Source organism: Pristiophorus japonicus, chromosome 5 (genome assembly GCF_044704955.1).
Source record: "Pristiophorus japonicus isolate sPriJap1 chromosome 5, sPriJap1.hap1, whole genome shotgun sequence".
Taxonomy (NCBI): domain Eukaryota; kingdom Metazoa; phylum Chordata; class Chondrichthyes; family Pristiophoridae; genus Pristiophorus; species Pristiophorus japonicus.
The window spans coordinates 271,988,173-272,015,717 of NC_091981.1; the positions used below are offsets into that span (position 1 = coordinate 271,988,173).

General features: G+C 43.1%; 1 protein-coding gene across 1 annotated transcript in view; it reads left to right on the forward strand.

Moving 5' to 3' along the window:
• The window catches only part of paxip1 (PAX interacting (with transcription-activation domain) protein 1), an 84,508-nt gene that overhangs the window by 30,024 nt on the left and 26,939 nt on the right, over positions 1-27,545 (forward strand). The window contains exons 6-10 of the mRNA XM_070880251.1: positions 5,442-5,563; positions 11,225-11,409; positions 12,259-12,302; positions 23,157-23,224; positions 25,683-25,785. Of these exons, the coding sequence (XP_070736352.1) occupies positions 5,442-5,563; positions 11,225-11,409; positions 12,259-12,302; positions 23,157-23,224; positions 25,683-25,785 (522 nt within the window). The remainder of the gene's footprint in view (positions 1-5,441; positions 5,564-11,224; positions 11,410-12,258; positions 12,303-23,156; positions 23,225-25,682; positions 25,786-27,545) is intronic.

A 27,545-nucleotide genomic window follows, 5' to 3' on the forward strand; every position in this document is an offset into this window, starting at 1 on the left:
TTTGAAACTCAATCATGCTATGATCACTCATTCCAAGGGGTAGGCCATTCGGCCCTTCGAGCCTGCTCCGCCATTTTAATACGATCCTGGTTGATCTGATCATGGACTCTGCTCCACTTCCCTGCTTGTTCCCTATAACCCTTTATTCTCTTATCGCTGAAAAATCTGTCTATCTCCGCCCTCAATATATTCAGTGATCCAGCCTCCACAGCTCTCTGGGGCAGAGAATTCCACAGATTTACAACCCTCTGAGAAGAAATTCCGCCTCATCTCAGTTTTAAATGGGCGTCCCCTTATTCTGAGACTATGCCCCTTAGTTCTACTTTCCCCTATGAGTGGAACTATCCTCTCTGCATCCACCTTGTCGAGCCCCCTCATTATCTTATATGTTTCGATAAGATCACCTCTCGTTCTTCTGAACTCCAGAGTATAGGCCCAACCTACTCAACCTATCTTCATAAGTCAACCCCCTCATCTCCGGAATCAACCTCATGAACTTTCTCTGAACAGTCTTCAATGTAAGTGTATCTTTAAATAAGGAGATCAAAACTGTACGCAGTACTCTAGGTGAGCCCTCACTAATACCCTGTACAGTTGTAGCAGGACTTCTCTGCTTTTATACTCTATCCCCCTTGCAATAAAGGCCAACATTCCATTTGCCTTCCTGATTACTTGCTGTACCTACATACTCACTGTTTGTGTTTCATGCACAAGGACCGTCAAATCCCTCTGTACTGCAGCACTTTGCAATTTTTCTCCATTTAAATTATAATTTGCTTTTTTCTCTTTTTTTCTGTCAAAAGTGGATAACCTCACATTTTCCAACATTATACTTCATCTGCCGATTTTTTGCCCATTCACTTAGCCCGTCGATATCTCTGCAAATTTCTTGTGTCCTCACAATTAGCTTTCCCACCATCTTTATATCATCAAATTTGGCTACATTACACTCGGTCCCTTCATCCAAATCATTAATATGGATTGTAAATAGTTGAGGCTCCAGCATCGATCCCTGCAGCACCCCATTAGTTACTGTTTGTCAACCGGAAAATGACCCATTTTGGAGGATGAGCAAACTGACCAGAGCACCGTGGTACAGTGGGCCATTCAAGTTGGGGGAGTAAAATCTGTCCTTGGCCCCCTCTTATTTCTCATCTATATGCTGCCCCTTGGCGATATCATCCGAAAACACGGAGTCAGTTTTCACATGTACGCTGATGACACCCAGCTCTACCTCTCCACCACTTCTCTCGACCCCTGCTTGATATCTAAATTGTCAGATTGCTTGTCCGACATGGATGAGCAGAAATTTTCTCCTATTAAATATTGGGAAGATAGAAGCTTTGGTCCCCGCCACAAACTGAGTTCCCTAACCACTGACTCCATCCCTCTCCCTAGCATCAATCCGAGGGTAAACAAGACTGTTCTCAACCTAGATGTCATATTTGCCCCTGAAATGAGTTTCCATCCACATATCCGCGGCATAACTAAAACCACATTTTTTCACCTCCGTAACATTGCCCGCCCCCGCCCCTGCCCCTGCTCTTCTGCTGCTGAAACCCTCATTCATAACTTTGTTACCTCTAGACTTGACTACTCCAACTCACTCCTGGCTGGCCTCCCACATTCTACCCTACGTAAACTTGAGGTTATCCAAAACTCAGCAGCCTTGTCCCAACTCGCACCAAGTCACGATCACCAATCGCCCCTGTGCTTTCTGACCTACATTGGCTCCCGGTTAAACAAAGCTTCGATTTCAAAATTCTCATCCTTGTTTACAAATCATTCCACGGCCTTGCCCCTCCCTATCTCTAATCTTTTTCAGCCTTACAACCCCACAAGATGTCTGCACTCCTCAAATTCTGGCCTCTTGAACATCCCTCATTATAACTGCTCAACCATTGGTGGCCGTGCTTTCAATTGTTTGGACCCTAAGCTCTGGAACTCCCTCCCTAAACCTCTCTGCCTCGCTATCTCTCTTTCCTCTAAGATGCTCCTTAAAACCTACCTCTTTAACCAAGCTTTTGATCATCTGCCTTCATTTATTTTGTGGCTCGGTGTCAAATTTATCTGTTTTGTCTTGTAACACTGCTGTGAAGCCTTGGGATGCTTTACTATGTAAAGGCACTACATAAATAAAAGTTACTATTATTAACATTTGAAAAGAGGAAAAAAAAAAGAACAGCTAACGTAAAGCAGTTTTTGCACTTTGGACTCAAATTATTGCTGCGCAATTGATTTCCACCTCTCACTTGAAACTACTTTGTTTTCCTGACACGTTAACATGATTATAAAATAAGAACTGAATTAGGATAAAGCAAAATTAATATAAATGAGGCTTGAGCAGCATTTCAATAAAAAAAAATACACAAAAATCTGCAAGAACTTGAAGAATAGCTCCATGGTTAATTTTGATTTAATTTAAACTGGTTATAAAGTAGTTTTGTTTTTCCTTCCTATCTAACTGAAATTTATTAGTGCTGTCGCTGCTTCTTGAACCCTAATTATATCTGGTTCCTCTATAGATTGCCCGCATTATGCTGTCCCTTTAGAGGTATTAACCAGTTGGATGAACTGTTATTCAAATCGTGTGATGGCAATTTAATGTGTGATAAATGACCACGATTAAATTATATAGTAGGAGCACAACTGGAACTGTATTGATTTAGTCATTTTGAATTTTTTTTATCCTTCAATCCATATTTTGTCTTTGGAAGGCGATTGCTGTACAGAGAAAGCTCAAAACATAAACCAGGGAAACCAGCCAATTCTTGATTAAACATTGCCGTTGGGAAGTTGAATTTGCTGAAGTATTGAGTTCTAAGGTCGTGTTGAAACTGAGAAGGATTGCGCTTGATGTCTACTTTTTATGATCTCTTAATCAATGCATTAACGATTAATGACTTCCTTGGGAGAGTGTCATTATTGCTCTGGTTTGGATAATAGGTGACCTTCGAGCACAACCTCTATTGTTGAAGCTGCGATAATTAAAATGGCCAAGTGTAGCTGTAACCTTTAGTGCACATTTTTAATTAGATGAACTTTTGTCACCGAGAGGAAAGGCTTTAATCGACAGGCTCCCGCTGCAAAAATGCTCAGTGTTTCAAATGATCAGAATTTCACACCTGAATCGCTACTAGAATTAGGAAGATCGCAGGCGGCAGCAGTAACAGATTATGTTGGTTTAGAACAGGTTACCTGATAATTCACTTCATTCCTGACTGGAGCTGGTGTTGTGGGTACTGACCTTTTGTCACTGGATTTTGCTGAGGGGTCCACACCTGAAACTTCGATTCCTGTTATTGCTGCCGATGCTGCCTGATCTGCTGAGTGTTTGTTTCCTGCATTTTGCTTTGATTTCCAGCATCTGCAGTTGTTCTTTCCGACCATAAAAGGCCCTTTGTGGTGATATGTGAGGTTTGTCAATGTTATTGTCAAGGTCTCTAATTTTGTGCTCCTGCTCTTAACGCGGCATTTAAATTACAGCACGACTGCTGGAGGCAGCTGCAAGCCAATGGCAAGACGGGCAGGGGGGCGCTGGTTAACATTCCCTCGGGGCGGGCTGAACTCCGAACCCAGTTTTTGCATTGCTACTTGTATAAACTTCCCAGCCCGCGCACCTTCCAACCCAAGCAAGGAAAGTTATGCTAGAACTGTTTATAACACTAGCTAGGCCACAGCTTGAGTACTGTGTGCAGTTCTGGTCACCACATTGCAGGAAGGATATGATTGCACTAGAGAGGGTACAGAGGAGATTTACGAGGATGTTGCCAGGACTGGAAAATTTTAGCTATGAGGAAAGATTGGATAGGCTGGGTTTCTTTTCTTTGGAATAGAGGAAGCTGAGGGGTATAAAATTGAGAGGTCTCGAGAGAGTGGATAGGAAGGACCTGTTTCCTTCAGCAGAGTGGGTCAATAACCAGGGGGCATAGATTTAAAGTAGTTGGATGAAGGATTAGAGGGGAGATGAGGAAAAGATTTTCACCCACAGTGTGGCAGGGGTCTGGAACTCACTGCCTGAAAGGATGGTAGAGGCAGAAACCCTCATCACATTTTAAAAAGTACTTGGATGTGCACTTGTGACCTACAGGGCAACAGACCTAGTGCTGGAAGGTGGGATTCGGCTGGGTAACTCTTTTTCGATCGACATGGACACGACGGGCCGAATGGCCGCCTTCTGTGTTGTAATTTTCTATGATTCTATATGCAGCCTCCACACTGGCAATGGTCCACAGCCATGAATTTTATAGCTGTAATCATGATAAGAAACTTCACAGTCACATATCTCCCTCTTGTGTTGGTGCTCTGAAATCTGTCATGCTGTGTAAAAACAGGAGGTTCCAGAACACCGAGTACCTCAGCACCTTAGCGTTACCTCTAAAATGGGTCCACGGTATGTGAGCTGTAAGGTAACTAGCTGACTCTCTATTCCTCTCAGCATTTTAATGACCTGGAGTATATTCTATTTTGGAAAAGAAAAAGTTTTAATTGAGTGTTTAAATTAATAACTTAAAGCCCGAGGCCCCAAAATTGTCCTTTTTACTTTTGAAAGCTGATGGTAGGGTGACCAAAGTTGCACAAAGGGTCTTCAAGGTGGTCTCACCGGTGATGTATCCAATAACGTCCTTTGATTTTTATATATTCCAGTTTGCAGATGGATAAATTTTAATACACAGTTACTTATCCTGCAAAAAAAAACTGGACTGGTGAAGTGTTGTGATGCACGCAACTCGGAGCTGAGTTTGACATTGTGTGGAACGGATAGAGAATTTGATTCTCAATTTCATTGCCACTTCCATAATGCTGTGCTTAAGTAATCAGGGAGAAACAAAGAAAGACTTGCATTTATTTAGAGCCTTTCATGACCACTGGATATCTCAAAGCGTTTTACAGTGTAGTCACTGTCGTCACTGATGTAAAATGTGGGAAACGTGGCAGCCAACTTGCGCTCAGCAAACTCCCACAAAACAGCAATGTGATAATGGCCAGACAACCTGTTTTTGTTATATTGATTGAGGGATAAATATTGGCCAGGGCACAGAGGATAACTCCCCTGCTCTTCTTCGAAATAGTGCCATGAGATCTTTTTCATCCACCTGAGGGGGCAAATTTACCTTCTCATCCGAAAGACGGCACCTCTGACAGTGCAGCACTCCCTCAGACTAGATTTTTGTGCTCAAGTTCTTGGAGAGGGACTCGAACCCACAACCTCTGACTCAGGCGAGTGTGCTACCCACTGAGCCACAGCTGACACTGGGAGTGATTATATTGTCTGTGATAATCAGACGGTTCCTGAGGCATAAAATAAACCTGCTGGATATAAAGCTGTTGGTTTCCTGGCTATTTGTCTATTTTTTTTTTCTCCCGACGTCCATGGATGAAGCATGCTTTGTTGGAGCAGTGTGGAAAACTGACTTGAATTTTTCTTCTGTAATTTTCAGATGATTTCCGTCACTGGATTTATGGACAGCGATCGCGATGACCTGAAGCTGATGGGCTATTTAGCAGGGGCCAAATACACAGGCTATCTCTGCCGAAGCAACACTGTCCTCATCTGCAAAGAGTAAGTTCTTGATTCCTGATTTAAAATGGCAGTGATTGATGGAGAGGGTAGTGTTTGTCAATTTAAAAAAAAAAAGAGGGACATTGGTATTCGCCAGATGAACCATGATGCTCTATCCACCAAGCATGTACAGTGTGAACTTTTTTCAGTGACAGCATTTCATTGGCTTGTAATGTGTTTGGACAAGTAATCCATTCAAATGAAGGTGAGCAATTATATCCGCAATGCACAATCCTCTTGCTGTGAGTATGAAGGTCATCTGGAGTGAATGTTAAAGTCCTTACCTGAAGACACAATATTCTTATGAGTGACAACAAAGTAGTTTGCAATGGTAAACAGAATTTAATAATCTCGTTGAAGTAGAATAATTGTTAGTCAAAGGTGCAGTTGCCATAATTGGGCTGCAGAGATTTAGGAGTGGGTGAGGAGAAGGCAAGAGGTCAATAGGGAGCAGTTCTAAGTGGCAGAGGTAGTCCTAGCGGAGCAGAGTGCATCCCAGTCAGAATGCTAGAATAAAAATCTCTTGCTTAATGTTTTCATAGAATGATCCAGCACAGAAGGAGGCCATTCGGCCTGTGCTAGCTCTTTGAAAGAGCTGTCCATTTGGTCCCATTTGCCGGCCTTTTCCCGACAGCCCTGCAAAGTTTTTTCCCTTCGCATATTTATCCAATTTCCTTTTGAAGGCTATCATTGAATCTGCTTCAATCACACTTTCAGGCATTGCATTCCAGGACATCATAACTGTGTTTTTTAAAAAATAATTCCTCATCTCGCTTTTTTTTTTTGCTAATGACCTTTAAATCTGTGTCCTCTGGTTACCGACCCTTCCACCACTGGAAACCGTTTCTCCTTATTTACTCATAATATATCTCTCAATCTTTTTATCCCATAACACTCCTGTGAAGTGCCTTGGAATGTTTCACTACATTAAAGGCGCTATATAAATACAAGTTGTTGTTTTTGTGCTCTTATCAAAACCCTTCATGATTTTAAACACCATTATCAAATCTCCTCTTAACCTTCTCTGCTCAGCTCAAAGGAGAATAACCCCAGCTTCTCCAGTCTCGCCACGTAACTGAAGCCCCTCATCCCTGGTACTTCGGAACTTGCTAAGAGCAATCGCCATTGACAGTTGATTTTTCTCTGTGAGCGTGTGTGTTAGTTTTGAAATATGCTGGAAGCTTGCTTTGGTAGTATGGCTTATTATTTTAAGTTGCAGCTTTTATTGGTATTAAAATTCATTGAATTTTGAACATTACTTTGGATGTGCATTGGATGGGGCTGTTTTAATAATTGGCCTCATTCCTTTGTCACCGGTCACCTGATTGTTCTGAAAAGTGTGTTCTGCAACATTTGATTCTTAATGTATGGAATTTTTTAAAAAACAGGGGAGAGTAAAAGAGAATACAAACTTTACAGTTATATATTTAATGTTGTTATAGCTCTTACAAAAGGCAATTCAAGAACTATCCCCCAGCTTGTCTTTCCTTTCTTCATCCACTTGTCCTTCCTTCCCAGATCTCTGTTTTATCTTTTTGTCTGCACCTGAAGACTCGCACACGAGCCCTCTGATCAACAACAACTTGCATTTGTGTAGCGCCTTTAACGTGGTAAAATGTCTCTGGGCGCTTCACAGGTGCGTTACCAGGCAAAATTTGACTCCGAGCCGCAAGTGGGGATATTAGGACGGGAGAGGTAGATTTTAAGGAGCGTCTTAAAAAAGGATAGAGAGGCGGAGAGGTTTAGGGAAGGAGTCCAGAGCTTCGGGCCTTGGCACCTGAAGGCACGGCCGCTAATGGTGGAGTGATTTAAAATTAGGGATGCGCAAGAGGTGAGAATTGGAGGAAGGCAAAGATCTTAGAGGGTTGTAGGACTGGAGGAGGTTAGAGAGATAGGGAGGGGCTAGGCCATGGAGGGATTTGAACAGAAGGCTGAGGATTTTAAATATGTGACGTAGCTGGACCAGGAGCCAATGTCGGTCAGCAAGCACTGGGATAATTGGGTGAGCGGGACTTGGTGCGGGTTAAGACACGGCTCATTGTACATGGGCAGAGTGAGGCAGCTTGCTTCAATGGGTCTCCTTCTAGAGGCGGGTCAGGGCCCAGCTGCAGAGCAATGCTGCAATTTTACCATCGCCTGGACAAGGAACCCACTTCACGGTTAACGATACACTCGCAGGAAGTATATAAATACACACAGCGGTGTCTCTGGAGTCTTGGAAAGAAGTTGCAGACTGTGAAAACTGGGGTGTGCCAGGAAAAAAGGCAGATGCTTCACAAGTGACTGACAGCTAAAAACATTTCTCTGCAGCTACTGCTGAGCTTCGAGCAGATGCTAACAAGGAACCACAGATCCTCAATGCTTTTTGCACTGAAGATTACATATCTCTTGTGCTGGAGCAGCATGTGTTCACAGCTGTTAATAACGGCAGAGATGGAGGCTGCTGAGGGGAATAAGATGACATATGAGCGCCGTATTCTGATAGAACACAGAAATGAAACGGTAAGGGAATGATGTGGGCTGTAGCTGAACAGTGGATTAAGTACCTCATCCGATTTTGGGGGGTGGGGTTTGTTGCCTTCTAACTGTATTGCTTGTATTACTCCATTCATACCTGGAGTACATTCTCGTTCCACAAAAAAAGGCGAAGATCTCTGTTTCTAAAGTTCCCAATTGCTGTCTTCCGTGGGTTGCTCGCAAACAAAACCGCCAACTGTTCAAGACCATCTGCTGCTGTCTTGTTAACGTATAAACAGCCAGCCTGTAATATTTCCTCTAGAATGCTCTTGTTGTGAATGACTATAGTCAGCTTTTCTTCTGTCGTTGTGTGCGTACGACACAAAATTCAACGGAAGAGTTTATACTTCGTTAATGCTTGGCAGACAGTTTTGTTTTGAGTAAATTCTAGAAATTAATAATTAAAAATTACTCAAGTACATCAAGAGAAGTACACAACGAAGGACACAACACCAGCGCTGCCTCTGCAAGATCCTGCAAATCCCCTGGGAGGACATATGCACCAACGTCTGTGTTCTCACTCAGGCCAACATCCCCAACAATGAAGCAGTGACCAGCTCCGTTGGGTTGGGCCACATCGTCTGCATGCCCGACACGAGACTCCCGAAGCAAGTGTTCTACTCTGAACTCCTACACGGCAGGCAAGCCCCAGGTGTGCAGAGGAAACGTTTCAAGGGCACCCTCAAAGCCTCCTTGATAAAGTGGAACATCCCCACTGACACCTGGAAATCCCTGGCCCAAGACCGCCCAAAGTGGGGGAAGAGCATCTGGAAGGGCGCTGAGTACCTCGAGTCTTGTCGCCGAGAGCATGCAGAAACCAAGCGCAGACAGCGGAAGGAGCTTGCGGCAAACCCTTTCCTTCAACCACTCTGTCCCACCTGTTAGAGACTGTAATTCCCACATTGGACTATGAGAACTCACTTTGAGTGGAAGCAAGCTTTCCTTGATTTCAAGGGACTGCCTATGATGATGATGACGACAGCGAAGGAGGGCATGTTGGGAAGAACCTGGCTCAAGATTTTTGCAGCTGCAAAACTTTTGTCTTGTTACTGTTGTCATTTCATTGCAAACATTCAGTGTTCTATAGTCTCGCAACTCCTACTCTATTATATAGCACAGAAGGCAGCCATTCGTCTCTTTGAAAGAACGACCCACTCCCCTGCTCTTTCCCCAGAACTCTAATTTTTTTTTTTACTTTTCAAGTATTTATCCAATTCCCAACTGAATCTGCACATGTTCATGAGCCGCACCAAGTCCCACTCTGCCATCATCACCCCAGTGCTTGCTGACCTACGTTGGCTCCCGGTCCAGCATCGTCTCAAATTTAAAACTCTCATCTTTCTTTTCAAACTGCATCAGGATTCCGGTTCCTGCTGTGCATATAAATGTTAAAAAGGGGAATCTGTGTGCGTGTGTATTTTGAAATCTGATGCATATACTTCTCCTTCAAGCTTCTTAAAGAGTCTCCCACACAGTGCCTAAGCTGAACGAGCTCACTTCGCTGCGGGGAAATCACTGTTGCAGATGGGTAGTCGTGGATGTGGTCACCAAATTCCATGAGTTGTAAAAGGGCCATGAGCCATGACCTTGTGCAGTTTTCCCCCACCTGAAATGGTTGTGTTCTTCATCCCTCACGTTGCACCTCTTGCTTCGAGACGATATTTCAGCCCCTCTGGCAGACATAGGTTAGATTAGAAAGTCCTCTTCCACAGCATGTTTTAAATCTCCTTCCAAACCAACCAGGTTAGATTTTCTTTCTCTCATCTGGCTTTTCATCTCAATTTTACCATTGCTACTGATTGGTGCACCTTTGAATAATCAATGAGACAAGGTTGTCTCAACAACATGCACCTTTAATTTAGTAAAACGTCCCAAGGTGCTTCACAAGAGGGTTATCAGACAAAATTGAACACCATTGATAGAGAGACATTAAGGACAGGTGACTAAAAGCATGGCCAAAGAGGTAGGTTTTAAGGAGCGTTTTAAAGGAGAGAGAGAGAGGCGGGGAGGTTTAGTTAGGAAATTCCACTGCTTGGGGCCTAGGCAGCTGAAGGCCTGGCCGCCAATGATGGGGCAATGGAAATCGGGACATGCATGTGAATGAACCAGAGGTAGAAGAAATGGACTTAATGCTATTATTAGGTGTTAGCGGCTCACCCTATAAAAAGGACTCTTCTCCGATAGTATGATAACAGTCATTAACCAATTGCATGCTTGCAAGGTAGCAATGTGTGCTTCAAGTTATTATGCCTCTCAAATGAAGCAATTTTAGAATCTTGACAGTCATTTATTTCCCAAGACAATTTGCTGACCAAGATGCAGGGAACAAGTCCAGAGGACAGATCATTCTACCTGTTCCACATCTCTTACTTGGACATTTCTTAATCGGGGTCTTACTGATGAAATTTAGGAGGTTGTCAAGTGAGAAAATCCTCACACTAACTGAACTTTGCTGTCTAGATTTGACTGCTTTTTCCAACAATGTGTTTTTTAGATGTCTCTTGGGTAGCTGGTGTTTTGGTTTTTGTGTGGATTAGGATGGCAGATTTCCATTCCTAAAGGACATGAGTGAACAAGGTTTTTTTTTAACGACAATCTGACAGCTTCATGGTCACTTTTACTGTTGACAGCTTTTTATTTGCAATTTGTTTTTTTTATTTCTGTAATGGGATTTGAACACTTGTTCTCAAGATTATTAGTCCAGGTCCCTCTGGAATACTAGTCCAAGAGTATAACCACAACACCATTATACCCGTTATAAATATATCCACTGGAACGGTGTGAGCAGTCCAAAGTGACTTGTTTTGCAACTTTGTAAAAAAAAAAGTTAGAAAGAATGCCTCACCCCAAAATAACCCTCCATTCTCTGTCACCCCAAAAAGTCATTGAGCAGCTGATGTCTGTGCAGAATCTCCCTAAACAGTATTGAGAATCCATGATGCAGCGCGTTGGTAACCTGGCAACGGTATTGAAAACTCTACACGTCCCTACTTTTAAAATAGCTGGGCTAATCTTTACGGACCCGTCTATTGAGTGGTGGCAGGGGGTGGGGGAACTCCTTGTATCGCCACTTTTTGTACGTTACGGTCTCTCTTCGAAAGTGAACTGACTCTAACTTTCCCGCTGGCTTGTTTTTGAGAGCAGACCCTGTGGGTTGAAATACGAGAAGGCAAAAGAGTGGAGGATACCATGCGTGAATGCACAGTGGCTTTGTGACATTCTCCTCGGGAACTTTGACGCATTACGGCAGATTCAGCACAGTCGCTACACAGTGTTCGGCCTCCAGGACCCTCTAGCCCCCAATCCGCAGCTGGTTTCAAATCTTTTAGGTACAGTATATCAACTTTCAAGTGGCAAATTCGTTTTTTTAATGCAGTTCTTTACTGGTGGAAGGCTTGAAAATGTGAGAGGCTTGGGTGCGTTCTTTAGAACCAAGTTAAAATCCAAGCCATTCACTCGTGTTGAATTTCCGCAGCCATTCCTACAATAACTTTTCGTGTACACTTCATAAAAACAGTGCTAGGAATCCACATCAGGTCTGTCTAAAAGATGGGCTCAATGTTTGGGCCGAAGCAGTCATCAAACACTGACCCAACATGCCATGCATTTTCAGCACTTTCTGTTTTTGTTTCCGATTTACAGAATTCGTGATTTCTTCGTAGCTCATAAATTCATGTTCCTGTTGATGAAACTTTGCTTCTTAATCAAAACGTCAAATTAGCAATTCCTACTTGGAATATATTAATCAAAAACCAAAATGTTTTAAATGCCTCTCAAATACTCCAGTAATGAGTAACTCTATCAATATTCTTTTCACCAAAGCTATTCCTAAATTAAAGTGCCGTCCGATATTTACAAGATGCTGTTTTTTAAAAGGAGATGAAATTGTCGTTCCTTTCCAGCCTTTCTGTGGATAAAGAGTGTTCTGAAGAGAAAAATGTTGGATGTACATAACAGGCCAGAATGCTTGATGAAATCTCCCGACCAAAATATATTTCGGGTGTTGACTGGTCTACCGTACATTTCAACATTTTCTCATTTTACTACAGTTATGTCAACAACGGCGTACAATAGATTTTATTCTCAGAAGACAGAGATGTGGACATTACGTTCTCCGACACTTGTATCGTTTCCTATTGATGATTATTTGGTAACATTCTTTGGAATTTTGTTTTTAGCTGCTTGGCGGGTGCCGTTGAAGATCTCGCCAGAGCTCTTGATGGTACGTAATTGTTTAATTACTCTGTATTTCCAGAATGGTCTGCTGCGACATTTTTTTTGTCCTGTTCCCTTTTTGGTCGTCTGCTCTGGATTAAATGTATATACCCATGCATTGTACCTTGTGGCAGATTAAGTAGCTTTTTTTAAAAAAAAACAAAGCACGTATTTTTCTCATTGCAAAATGTTCTCATTGCACAATTTTTTCTCTTGGCCAAAAAAACTATTGAAAGAAAGGACTTGTATTTACATAAGCGCCTTCATGACCTTGGGACGTCTAAAAGTGCAGGAAACGTGGCAGGTAATTTGCGCTCAGCAAGATTCCATAAGCAACAGTGTGATAATGACCGGATAATCTGCTTTAGTGATGTTATTTGAGGGATAAATATTGGCCAGGACACTGAGGAGAACTCCCCTGCTCTTCTTCGAAATAGTGCCTGTTGAAAGTGGCACCATTTGCACAGATATGTCCCCTCATTACCTGCTGTATAGTCCTGCTCTGAGGGATGTTTTGTTCCAAAATGTTTTATTCTCCACCTTTTTATGAAAATAGCGTGTTCCTCTGAATGTGTAAGTCAGTCATTGTTCTGTCAAAGATAAAAGTGGCTTTGGTGCAGCGCTGAGCTATTTATGAGGTCACTGAATTGCACACACAATTCCTTGCTCCAATGGTGCCTATGACCAGCAGGTTTAAAGTGTAACAGTCATGAATGAAATAAGGCTGAGGCTACAGTAAGTGGCATTAACTAGCAACTTTTAAGATTGTACATTTAACTGCAAATGGATGCATTTCACCCTTTAATACAAGAATTGAAAAGTGCAATGAAAATCTATTTTTCATTTCGTATGCAATTAAGTATAAATTTAAGGGACTGGAAGGGTTATATTAGGACAGGTTCTGTAGACGAAGCTTTATTCCCATGAGTATAGAAGATTATGAGGTGATTTAATTGAGGTATTTTAGATGATTAAAGGATTTGATAGGGTAGATAGAGAGAAACTATTTCCTCTGGTGGGGGAGTCCAGAACAAGGGGGCATAACCTTAAAATTAGAGCTGGACAAGAACATAAGAAATGGGAGCAGGAGTAGGCCATTTGGCCCCTCGAGCCTGCTCCGCCATTCAATAAGATCATGGCTAATCTGATCATGGACTTGGCTCCACTTCCCTGCCCGCTCTCCATAACCCTTCACTCCCTTATCGCTCAAAAACCTGTCTATCTCTACTTTAAATATATTCAATGACCCAGCCTCCACAGCTCCCTGGGGCAGAGAATTCCACAGATTTACAACCCTCTGAGAAGAAATTCCTCCTCATCACAATATTATTCTGAGACTACGCCCCCTAGTTCTAGTTTCCCCTATGAGTGGAAATATCCTCACTGCATCCACCTTGTCGAGCCCCCTCATTATCTTAGCTGTTTGGATAAGATCACCTCTTATTCTTCTGAACTCCAATGAGTATAGGCCCAACCTACTCGACCTTTCTTCATAAGTCAACCCCCTCATCTCCGGAATCAACCTAGTGAACCTTCTCTGAACTGCCTCCAATAGAAGTATATCCTTTCTTAAATACGGAGACCAAAACTGAACATAGTACTCCAGGTATGGCCTCACCAATACCCTGTACAGTTGTAGCAGGACTTCTCTGCTTTTATACTCCATCCCCCTTGCAATAAAGGCCAACATTCCATTTGACTTTCTGATCACTTGCTGTACCTGCATACTAACTCTTTTTTTGTGTTTCATGCAGAAACAGCCCCCAGGTGCCTCTACTGCAGCACTTTGCAATTTTTCTCCATTTAAATAGAAATGTTAAATACTAGTGTCAGGAAAGCGTAGTGGAAATCTGGAACTCTCTCCCTCAAAAATGCTAGATCAATTTAAAAATTCAAAACTGAGGTTGATTAGATCTTTGTTAGGTAAGGGTATTGTGGATTAAGAAGCCAAGGTGGATAAATGGAGTTTAGGTACAGTTGAGCCATGATCTAATTGAATGGCAGAACAGACTTGAGGGGGTGAATGGCCTTACTCCAGTTCTTATGTGTAAATAAACTGGTCTGAACAATTAAGTTTCAGTGTTGCACGATGCTCCACCTACTCTGGCCATGCCAACTACCTAACTGACATCAAGTTGTGTGCAAGCCAGTTTATTTCAGCGAAACATCGACCAAAGCTTTGTCTTTTGGCCCCTGTTACAAACACTCTTCCCTGGCCATGCACTCCATCTCCCCTTCCCGCTTATATTCACTTCCCTGTCATGCTGCTCGCTGCTCAGCTCCTGGTCTGCTGCTTATCTGTCTCCTCATCAGGGCTATAAGTTTATAGATTGAGTCAGGTTTGAATCTGGCTGCAGAAATTGGCCTGGAGGTGCTTCAGAATTCTAGCGATCCTGATTGTTGTTCAGAAGGGCACCGTTGAGCTCATCATCTCTGCCAGTGCTCGGTCTTCAACTGGAGGTATCTACCCTAATTCCATTTCCTTCTCAACTGTTAAAGCAGCAGCAGTATTTCGAGAACAACATAAGAAATAGGAGCAGGAGTAGGCCCTTCAGGCCTGCTCTGAGGAAAAATCATGGCTAATCTGCGACCTCAACTCCACTTTCCCACCTGATCCCCATATCCCTTTTTGGATTCTCTTAAAATCCAAAAATCTATCAACCATGAATATACTCAACGACTGAGCATCCATATCCCTCTGGGAGAGAGAATTCCAAAGATTCACAATCTTCTGAGTGAAGAAATTCTTCCATTTCAGTCTTAAATGTCTGAACCCTTCTCCTAAGACTATGTCCCCTAGTTCTAGACTCTCCAGCCAGGGGCAACAACCTCGCAGCATCTACCCTGTCAGTCCCCCTCAGAATCTTACAAGTTTCGATGAGCTCACCTCACATTCTTCTAAACTCCAGAGAGTATAGGCCCAATCAACTAAATCCCTCCTCATAGGATAACCCTCTCATCCCACCGATCAATCTAGTGAACATACGTTGCACCGCCTCAAAGGCATGTATGTTCTTTGTGCGCAGTTTTGGTTTCCTTATCTGACAAATGGTGTGAAATATTTTGCCTGTTGGGGTGAAGTCGGCTAAAAAAAACTAAGGTCTATGCAATTAGATGAGTGGGCCATCAGAAGATTAGAAGATCTATGCACTGAAATGGGTGTGCTTTAAAGCAATTTGCATTTAACAAAATATTTAGGGGGAGAAATTGGTCTCCCATTAGCACCTCCGGGGGACAATGACTGGGCTCTGCGACTGGGTGTGGTTTAAGTACCGACGCCCGCGAACTTGCCTTGCAGGTTAGTGGCGGCGTTAACTCCTAATGCCACGATCTCTTGCGCCCCAGAGATTGTGACCTCATTCCACTGTGCAGCGCCCCAGTACCGCCCCGGATACAAACTTCGGTCCATCCACTGCAGCATCGCCGGGCGTCAACACTGGCAGCTGCTGGAGGCGTTGAGGTAAGCCGGCCACTTGGGGAGCAGTATTTAAAGGCAATGCCGCTTAGGGATGTAAAAAATTTGTATTGGTAATTTTTTTCACCATTTTGTTCTGCCGCGATTGATCAGCCCTGCCCTCTGTCAGCGTGCTTGGGGCTGATTGTCGTGGATCGCGGGTGCTGTCAGCGAGCAGGGGATTCGATTTATTGCAGAGCCTGCAGGAGGGAGGGAAGGTAGTCTCCGATCCCCACAGCGCTGCACTGGACATTATTCATGCACTGCCGCTTCTGCCCCTCTTGCCTGCTCTTTAGCACTCCAAGGGACGTGGTAGAGCTTGATTTTAACACTCCACTTTCCTCCTGGAGCGCTATGCGTGGCGCCTGGCGACACTTCTGCCCTCCCGCGAAAGTTATCACCCCAAATGGGGCATTACACAATTTTTTGTGCTTTAATTTTTTTTTAAACTGGAAAATTCTGGAGGATTCGTTCATTTAAGGGGTTTGCACTTAACTGGGCCTCATTGTGATAGAAAGCGGATTTAGGCCGACTGATGCTCTACTTGATGAATTGCTGATGTCACACTCAGCATTTTGATTATTTTCCCTTTTGGCAATGGAAAGATCAGATAGATGCATTAATTCAATCCTTGCAGTTGAATAGAGAGTTGAGGAGCAATTTGCAAGGCATTTTTTAAAGAATGATGGGGGAACAACGGATAAAGCGTATTCAGGCTGTAAACCTTGGACATCTGCGACCTTCGCAGGCCTGTCAGCCTAACCTCAGTGGTGGGAAAATTATTGGAAAAAAATTCTGAAAGACAGGATAAATCTGCATTTGGAAAGGCAAAGATTAATTAGGGACTGTCAGCACAGGTTTGTTAAGGGAAGATCGTGTTTGACTAACCTGATTGAATTCTTTCAGGAGGTAACCAAGAGGGTTGATGAAGGTAGTGCGTACGATGTAGTATATATGCAAGGCTTTTGATAAGGTCCCACATGGTAGACTGGTCATGAAAGTTAAAGCCCATGGGATACAGGGAAAAGTGACAAGTTGGATCCGAAATTGGCTTAGAGGGAGGAAGCAAAGATTGATGGATGGTTTTGTGACTGGAAGGATGTTTCCAGTGGGGTTCCACAGGGCTCAGTACTGGGTCCCTTGCTTTTTGTGGTATATATCAACGATTTAGATTTGAATATAGGAAGTATGATTAAGAAGTTTGCAGACGACACTAAAATTGGCTGTGTGGTTGATAATGAAGAGGAAAGTCACGTGCTGCAGGAGGACATAAATTACTGGTCAGGTGGGCAGAGCAGTGGCAAATGGAATTTAATTCAGACAATTGTGAGGTGATGCGCTTTGGGAGGGCTAATAAGGAACGGGTATACACATTAAGTGGAAGGCCACTTAATAGTGTAGATGAACAAAGAGACCTTGGAGTGCTTGTCCACAGATCCCAGAAAGTAGCAGTCCAGGTAAATAAGCTGTTTAAAAAGGCATATGGAATGCTTGCCTTTATTGGCTGAGGCATAGAATATAAGAGCAGGGAGGTTATGCTTAAATTGTATAATACTTTGGTTAGACGACAGCTGGAGTACTGGTCGCTGTATTATAGGAAGGAGGGTGCAGAGGAGATTTACTAGGATGCTGACTGGAATGGAGAATCTTAGTTATGAGGACAGATTGGATAGGCTGGGTTTGTTCTCATTGGAACAGAGGAAGTTGAGAGGAGACCTCATTAAGGTGTACACAATATTGAGGGGGCTTGGACATAGTGGATAGTAAGGGTCTATTTTCATTAGTGGAGGGATCTATTACGAGGGGGCATAGTTTTAAGGTGGTTGGTGGAAGGTTTAGAGGGGAACTTAAGGGGGGGCTTCTTTACGCAGAGGGTTGTGGGGATCTCGAACCCGCTGCCTGGAAGAGTGGTAGATGCAGAAATCCTCACCTCTTTTAAGAGATGGTTGGATGGGCACTTGAAGTGCAGTGACCTGCAGGGATACGGACCTGGAGCTGGTAATTGGGTCGTTCTACCTTTTTTTTTTTCTGGTGTTGAGCATTTCACATTTTCCTGACAGTCTTCAAAGTTAATAGCTTAGCTCCAAGTATTTTAGCAATAAAACTTTCAAGGGACAGACCGACATCCGGTGAGCTACTGACAGTTGATGAATACAAAGTTAGGCGCTGTTTGCTAAATCTAGTAACGGTGCCAGTCAAAATGACAAAATCTAGCCCCGTACTGTGAACGTCTGCCCTCTTCAGATAGCTGTCAGGATAATGTTTTTTGTTTGAGGGTAACTTGACTTTGGGCTTTTTCCAGAGAGGATTCTAAATTCACGATTCTCTTTACTTGCACCTCATCACACCAAAGCGCTTCAAACAACTGGAAACTTTTAAATTTTGTTGATAGCAGATGTTCAGTGAAGCTCATGGTTTTCGAAGAACGGGGGGTGTTTATGCCCAAGTAGCATTGCCAGGTATAATGGCATTAGAGTCGCCCTGGGGGTATTGGAAAGGGAATCTGGGGTCTGCAAGTACTGGATGTGATCTTGCTGTGTAGAAGTATTACGAGGGTCTGGGGGGTAGGGGAGGCTCTTGGAATGTTGGCGAGGTCCAGAGTCGAACAGTCATGGGAAACAGGATCTAACGGTCTTATAGCGGAGGGGAGCCCAGGAGGATGGGACCCAAACTGTTGTTGGTCCCTTTCAAGTGAGAAGGTCTCGACCTCCCTTTGTGCTTTGTCTATCAGCTGTCTGCCACTCAAATTCCAACCAGCAGTCTGAATATTAATTTCCATTTAAAAAAAAAAATAACAAATGCTACTGCACAGAAAGCTCAAATTAATTTATGCAGTTCCAATATTTTAATCCTCAAATGGTTCAGGAGAACTTTTTTTAACCACAATTAATATTCAGACTGCTGTTTGGAATTTGGGTTCCAGCCAAGCACAGCCACATTTAACCCATTGACAACATTACAGCAGTGACTACACTTCAAAAGTACTTCATTGGCTGTAAAGCACTTTGGGACATCCTGAGGGTGTGAAAGGCGCTATATAAATGCAAGTCTTTTAATTTAAACTACCTGACTATCATTCCGATTCTCCTACCTTGGAGAAAGCTATAGGTTTCCAAGGAACCTGTTGAACACGGTCTGCCAGCACACTGGGATTGCACATACTACAGCTTGAGTTTCAGGTGCCCCAGCAATATGTTGAGGTGCTACATCAATAAAGGCAAGCATTCTGTATACCTTCTTAATTACCTTATCCACCTGGCCTGCTACTTTCAGGGATCTGTGGACAAGCACTCCAAGGTCCCTTTGTTCATCTACACTATTATGTGGCCTACCGCTTAATATGTATACCCGTTCCTTATTAGCCCTTCCAAAGTGCATCACCTCACACTTCTCTGAATTAAATTCCATTTGCCACTGCTCTGCCCACCTGACCAGTAGATTGATATCCTCCTGCAGCTCATGACTTTCCTCTTCATTATTAACCACACAGCCAATTTTAGTGTCGTCTACAAACTTTTTAATCATACTCCCTATATTCAAATCTAAATCGTTGATGTATATCACAAAAAGCAAGGGACCCAGTTCCTACAGAACCCCACTGGAAACATCCTTCAAGTCACAAAACCATCCATCAATCATTACTCTTTGCTTCTTACGTCCAAGCCAATTTTGGTTCCAACTTGCCACTTTGCCCTGTATCCCATGGGCTTTAACCTTCATGACCAGTTTACCATGTGGTACCTTAACAAAAGCCTTGCTAAAGTCCATCTATACTACATTGTGCCTCTCGGTTACCTCCTCAAAAAATTCAATCAGGTTAGTTAAACACGATCTTCCCTTAACAGTTCTGTGCTGACAGTCCCTAATTAATCCTTGCCTTTCCAAATGTCGATTTATCCTGTCTTTCAGGATTTTTTCCAATAATTTTCCCACCACTGAGGTTAGGCTGACAGGCCTGTAATTACTCGGCCTATCCCTTTTTCCCCCCTTAAACAAGGGTACTACATTAGCAGTCCTCCAATCCTCTAGCACCTTGCCCAAATCCAAAGAGGACTGGAAAATGATGGTCAAGGCCTCTGCTATTTCCTCTTTTACTTCGCTCAACAGTCTGGGATGCATTTCATCTGGGCCTGGGGACTTATCTACTTTCAAAGCTGCTAAACCCATTAAAATACATCCTTTCTATCTCTATTTATTTCATCCAGAATATCACACTCTTCCTCGATAGCAGTATCTGCATTACCCTTTTCCTTTGTGAAAACAGATGCAAAGTATTTGTTAAGAACCCTACCAACATCTTTCGCCTCCACACAAAGATTACCCTCATGGTCGCCAATAGGCCCTACCCTCTCTTTAGTTACCCTCTTACTCCTAATATATTTATAGAATATCTTAGGGTTTTCCTTAATTTTACTGGCCAAGAATTTCTCGTGCTCTTTCTTAGCATTCCTAATATCCTTTTTAATTTTGCCTCTTAACTTTCTATAATCCTCTAAAGATTCTAATATATTTAGCCGTTGGCATATGACATAAGCATCCCTTTTTTTTCTTAATCCTCCCCTGTAAGTCCCTAGACATCCAGGGGGCTCTAGAATTATTTTTCCCAGCCTTTTTCTTTAAGGGCACATGTTTGGCCTGAGCCTTCCAGATCTCCTTCTTGAATGCCTCCCACTGTTCTGACACTGATTTACCCACAAGTAGCTGTTTACAGTCCACTCTGGCCAAATCACTCCTTAACTTAGCAAAATTATCTCTTCCCCAATTCAGAACTTTTATTCCAGGCCTATTTTTGTCCTGATCCATAACCAACTTGAATCTGACTGAATTATGATCACTGGCACCCAAGTGCTCTCCCACTAATACCCCTTCAACCTGCCCAGCTTCATTCCCCAAAACTAAATCCAAGACCGCCCCCTCTCGTGTTGGGCTTGCTACATACTAACTAAAATAATTCTCTTGAATGCATTTCAAGAATTCCACACCCTATATACCCTTCACACTAAATTTATCCCAATCAATATTTGGATAGTTAAGATCCCCTATTATTACTACCCTATGGTTTTTGGACTTCACAGCAATTTGCCTACAGATTTGCTCCTCTATCTCCCTCCCACTGTTTGGGGATCTGTAAGTGGATTCATTTTGATACAGATGATATATTCAATTCAATGATAAATTCAAATGGATTTATTTTGATACAGGTGATGCCACACTATATATACCAGCAAAGTATGCTTCCATGCTTTTTAAAAATTTGGGATTTTAAAAAATTGATTAGAAAACATGCCTAGCATGCATCCATCATGTCAAAAAGAAAATAGCGGAGGGGGTAAGAAGAGAAAGGTAGCTGTTCATTTCCAATTGGATTTTCTGACTTTGATAACCTGGCCCCTTCCTCATTGGCAGGCGCCAGACTGCAGAAGCTTCCTTCAGCAATTAGCCTTTCATTGAACTCACGTTTATTTGGGCCACTTCCCCAGAGGGAATACCTAAGCCGTTGCCTTACACGGACACGCCAGGGTAAGCACCGTTCCAACTTAGCAACTGAACATTGCGACCGTGCTCCCAGAAGCCAAGCTAAGCACAAGCAATGTCATGAGACAGTGCCGAGTATTTGCATATTATTCCTTAAGGTAAGCCTGGAGTGACCTCTTGTTTGTTGTTGGAGCTATTAATATTCTCTCTCAATATTCTGGCTCTCTGGCTATGAATCACTGTAGTGTTCAGTATATCTAAAAAAAATACTGAACTTTAAGTTTGTATCAATACACACTGTCTACACACTGAATTGCTTAATCATGATGAATGAGACCATTTTAATTTCAATTAAAAGCAGCCTAATTATTTTGGGGGGGGGGGTGGAAGGAAAGACTTGCATTTATATAGCGCCTTTCACGACCACCAGACGTCCCAAAGCATGTTATAGCCAGTGAAGTACTTTTGAGGTGTAGACTCTGTTGTAATGTAGGAAATATGGCAGCCAATTTATGCCAGTAAGCTCCCACAAACAGCAATGTGATAATGACCAGATAATTTTTTTTTGCTTTGTTGATTGAGGGATAAACATTGGTCAGGACACCGGGGATAACTCCCCTGCTCTTCTTCAAAATAGTGCCATGGCATCTTTTTAGGTCCACCTCAGAAAGCAGATGGGGCCTCGGTTTAATGTCTCATCCGAAAGACGGCACCTCCGACAGTGCAGCACTCCCTCAGCACTGCACTGGAGTGTCAGCCTAGGTTTATGTGCTCAAGTCTCTTCAAATGTTGTCTTCACAAAGTAAGATCTGTGTGTTGGAATAGGCTTCTGAGTAGCTATGTGGAGCCAACATTTTTAAGTTGGATGCGTTGACAGGATTTGTAGATGTTTCCAGATTGATGAGTTAAAGTGGGCCATTCTTGCCTTGTGAAGCAAAGCTTGAATTAGTTTGTTCTTTGACAGAGATTGGGTATATTTTCTTCCCCCCTCTTTCTTCCCAGCCCCCAAAGGTAGTGGATTTGTAGAACCAAGAAGATGGTTGATTTGGGGCTAATTGACACTAAAAGGAGCTGGATCATTATCTGGTGAGAAGGGAAATTAAGAATGTAGAGCTCTTCACACCACTGATTTTTCAGGAAGTCAGGGGAACATAAGAACATAAGAAATAGGAGCAGGAGCAGGAGTAGGCCATACGGCCCTTCGAGCCTGCTCCACCATTTAATATGATCATGGCTGATCCACTCATGGACTCAGGTCCACTTCCCTGCCCGCTCCCCATAATCCCTTATTCCCTTTTCGGTTAAGAAGGAGTGGTATGGAAGGAAAACCCATTATAGAATAAGCACACGTGGACTTGATGGGCTAGAAGGCTTTATCTGCCTCTGGATTTTCTGACTGAATTGCATAGAATTATTAATTGATTTCAAATGGTGTAAAATTCCCAATAACTCTTGTATAGCTGCACAGTCTAGTAAAGAGAAGACCGAGGAATGATCTGATAGAGGTCTTCAAGATTATGAATGGGTTCGATAGGGTAGATGTAGAGAAGATTTGTGGGGGAGACCAGAACTAGGGGCCATAAATACAATGCTAGTCACTCATAAATCCAATAGGGAATTCAGAAGAAACTTCTTTACCCAGAGAGTGGTCTGAGTGTGGTATGCGCTACCACAAGGAGTGGTTGAGGTGAATATCATTGATGTATTTAAGGGGAAGCTAGATAAACACAAACTGGAGAAAGGAATAGATTTATATATTGATGGGGTTCAATGAGGGAGGGTGGGAGGAGGTTTACGTGGAGCATAAATGCCAGCATGGACCTGTTGGGCCACATGGCCTGTTTCTGTGCTGTAAATTCTATGTAATACTTTGTAAACCCGTTGAAGCTTCCTTGGTGGTGTACGGTCTTCAGCTGCTCTTTTATCTTGCAGAATGTACGTCTCCAGTCTAAACAGAAACAAAATGAATGTAACCTTCCGCCTCCTGTAAAAAGAGCAAGGTAAGGTGACTGGTACCAAAGCTTTGTTTTTCTGAATTACTCACTGATTGTTACTTCAACCTGTGGAATAGAGTATGTGCAATAAAAGAAGTAAAGTAACTTAACCAATAACGTTAAGGCCCAGGCATCCAGGCCTGTCAGTGACGGGCAATTCTGAGTTTCAGACACGTACCTTTCCGATCTAGAATCAAGGCTGCACTATTGATTGTGCCCACATTTAGGGTTGTCAGTAGTAATCCTTAACGCTTGCTCCAAGAGCCCTCTCAAATACATTGCTGATGTGAAACAACTGTATATTACCACATGAATCTCCTAATTGTCTGTTTGTTTATCTTGCAAAACTCCTGCTATCCTCAGTTAAATACTTTAGTGCCCATGTGTCACTTTTTAGCATACACAAATTTTTTTTTTTAAATCTTTTAACTATCAACATGCAATTGCACATGCTGCACAATCGCAACATTCTTAACTAATGTTCAACGGATGGATACAGGCAACGTCCAACAATGTTTTTTTTCCTTGACTAGGATCATAGAATAGTGCAGCACAGAAGGAGGCCATTCGGCCCATCGAGTGCACCAGCACTTCCAAAGAACAATCCAGTTAGTCCCACTCCCCTGCTCTTTCCCCATATCCCTGCAACTTTTTAGTCCTTCAAGTATTTATCCAATTCCCTTTTGAAAGCTACTATTGAATCTGTATCCACCACCCTATCAGGCAGTGCATTCCAAATCCGAACCACTCGTTGCATAAAAAAGTTATTCCTCATGTCGCCTCTGGTTCTTTTACCAATCATCTTAAATCTGTGCCCTTCAGCCATTGGAAACAGTTGCTCTATTTGCTCTATCTAAACCATGATTTTAAACATCTCTATCAAATCTCCTCTTAGGCTTCTAAGCCTCCCCAGCTTCTCCACATAACTAATCCCTCATCTCTGGAACCATTCTAGTAATTCTCTTATGTACCCTCTCTAAAGCCTTCATGTCCTTCCTAAAGTGTGGTGCTCAAAATGGGACAGAATGCTCCAGCTGGAGCCAAACTGGTGTTTTATAAACGTTTAGCATAGCTTCCTGGCTTTTGTACACTCTGCCTATATTTATAAAGCCCAGGATCCCAATGCTTTATTAACTGCTTAACAAAGGTTTGCGCACAAATATCTTCAAGTCTCTCTGTTCTTGCAACCCTTTTAAAATTGTACCATTTAGCTTGTATCTTTTGCTTATTATTCCTACCAAAATGTATCACATCACCCTTTCTGGTGTTGAACTTCATCTGCCATGTTGTACGCCCATTGCACCAGCATGTCTGTGTTCTCTTGAAGTCTTTCACCATCTTCCTCACTTTGCTGCACTTCCAAGTTTCGTGTCATCTGCAAAATTCTAAATTGTGCCTTGTACCTCCAAGTCATATCGATCAAAAACAGCAGTGATCTGAGTACTGAACTCTGGGGTACACTTGTTGGATGTCGGGTATTTGTTCCCCTTTCTTGGATTCGAGTAATAAATATCACCCTTCGCTAAGAAGGTTGGATAGGCAACCTACTGCTGGGGATCTGCTTGAGTGGCTGCATACTAGGCCACTTTTCGAGGGGAGGAGGTGGCACACAAGTGATGCAGGGTGACTGTCCTTCAGCTTTTGGCTTGCTCAGTCACCAGAAACCTGCGGCCCTGCCCACGACTGACTGCTGATATTGAGAGCCGACTGGGAAATTTCGAGTGAGAGTCTGTCCTACAGCTTCATGAGATCATGTATTAGAGCTCCAATTCACTGTGACCACAGCTGTTGAAGAGTAAACCATCATTACAGTCACTGTTTGAAGAGTCATTTGCATTCTCTGTCGATTTTCTGAAAGAAAAGCAGACGAGGGCTTGTACAAATCTCATTATCAAAGCAATGGATTTTTCAATAGAACTTACATTTTGCAGTTCTTTTACGTGGGTAAACTTGGGCTGAATATTTATAAAATGCAGAGGGGGTGGGGGATGGAGATGTGAAATTTCTTTTGCAATTGCCAGATCCTCTGGAATTACTCGTGATTTATTTTCCAATTATACTTCTAATTCCTAATGGCTCAGCTGATAAAAGGAAATGAACCTTACAGACCAAGACGTTCCCTGTGCTGAAGCCAGGGTGGTGGTATGTAGCTTCTGCGTTAAGGAGCAGAAAAATCAGTCATGGTTTTCACTCTTAATTGTCATCCACTAACCCCTGTTCAAAGTGTACATGTCTGAGCATTGGATCAGAACATTATCAAGCTGGGCTGTGATTTCTCTCCCGCCCCAAATAGCCCAGCAGTCTCCTCATGTAACTTTAGCAGTATTCAATGCCTTCAAGAGAGAGAAAAAGAAGAGGTCTTAAGACATTGGGGCGGGAGGGATGGATGCACTTGATGGTTTTTGTACGTTTTCCCATCAATATGGTCACATTTTCTGACTCGGCAAGTCATCTGTTTAATCAGGATTGAGGATTTGCCACTCCCATCAAAAAAGCTTCCACCAGAATCCACACCAGCCGTACTGTTCACGGGATTTGAGCCTGCACAAGTTCAGCAGTATATAAAGGTAACCTTCCTTTTTGCCTTGTATTTCATTTGTTGTTTTATATAATACTGTGAGGCGTATTTAGCTCAGCTACCAAATAGCTTGGCAGCCTTGACTTGAAATCTGTGCTAAACATTTAAAGGGCTCCTTTTTTTTATTTTACTTTTATCGCCTGGGGAGAAACGAGTGATAGCGAATCGGCAGACCATTTTCCACTTTGCCCAATTTTCTTTCCTATTGACTTCAGTGGAAAAGATAATCGGGCAGGTTGTGTCAGGAAAGCTGCAGATTCACTATTACCTTCTCTTTTCAACCGGCGATGAAAGTTAAATGTGTGGTGCGCTCAGATTTCCATCCCTTTGTCAAAAAGCCCGAGCGTCCACTCTGAATTGGGAGAGGGGTGGAGGATAAGCGACAAAAGCATTGATACTGAGTGTCAGCGGTGACTGAAAAGTTGTGCTCTTATAACACCAGTCATGTAGCTAGATGTCCCAAGTGCTTTACCAGATGCGGTGGGGATGAGAAGAGACCCAGGGAGGATTTGAAAGAGCTGGCAAAAAGGTTTGGCTGGGGAAGTAGATTCTGAGAAGGTGGCAAAGTGGAGGGGCATTGGTAGAGAACTCCAGAATGTCGGGACATGATTCCTGGAAAGCTAACAATAGACAGGATTGGAGGGGCGGGTGGATGCACAGTTGGCTCGATGGTACATAAGGTTGTATGTAACCAACGGAAGGTTGTAACCAACATTAGCATCCTCGCCCAGGCCAAAATCCCCAGCATCGAAGCACTGACCACACTCGACCGGCTCCGCTGGGCGGGCCACATTGTTCGCATGCCTGACACAAGACTCCCAAAGCAAACGCTCTACTCTGAACTCCTGCACGGCAAGCGAGCCCAAGGTGGGCAGAGGAAACATTTCAAGGACACCCTCAAAGCCTCCTTGATAAAATGCAACATCCCCACCGACACCTGGGAGTCCCTGGCCAAAATCAGCCCTAAGTGGAGGAAGTGCATCCGGAAGGCGCTGAGCACCTCGAGTCTCATCGCCGAGAGCATGCAGAAACCAAGAGCAGGCAGCAGAAGGAGCGTGTGTGTAACCAATCCCACCCACCCTTTCCTTCAACCACTGTCTGTCCCACTTGTGACGGGGACTGTAATTCCCATATTGGACTGTTCAGTCACCTAAAAACTCATTTTTAGAGTGGAAGCAAGTCTTCCTTGATTTCGACAGGCTGCCTATGATGATGATGACGAAGGTTGTAGAAAACTGCATAGGTAGGGTAGAGGCATTTGAAAATGGAAAAAAGGATTTTGAAGTTGGATGTGCTGTAGGGAGACAAGCTAATGGGGGTCGTTGAGGTCAGAAGTTGGATGTGCTGGAGGGAGACAAGCTAATTAATGGGGGTCGTTGAGGATAGAAATGATGTAGTAGGATACAAGTGGCAGAGTTCTGGGTGCGTTGGAGTTCAGGCAATGTTGAGACAATCCCAGAGGCTCCCTATCTAGCTTTTCAAAGGATTGTTCAGTTATCCAAATGAATGCAGTCCTGTCGTTATAGGAAATATCTCCTTGGTACACAGCAACAGAAATCGTGTGCTGGTACAGCAACAAATGCAGAAAGTATAAAAATTTGATGAAATGGTCAGAAATCCAATAACCGATGGGACCCCCCCAGGATGCTGTTGTGGATCCTGACTTACAAAGATGTGGTTTAAAGTATTATCTGGGGCCAGTGATGAGCTGTTTTTCATTCATTCTTGGGATGCCGGCATTGCTGGCAA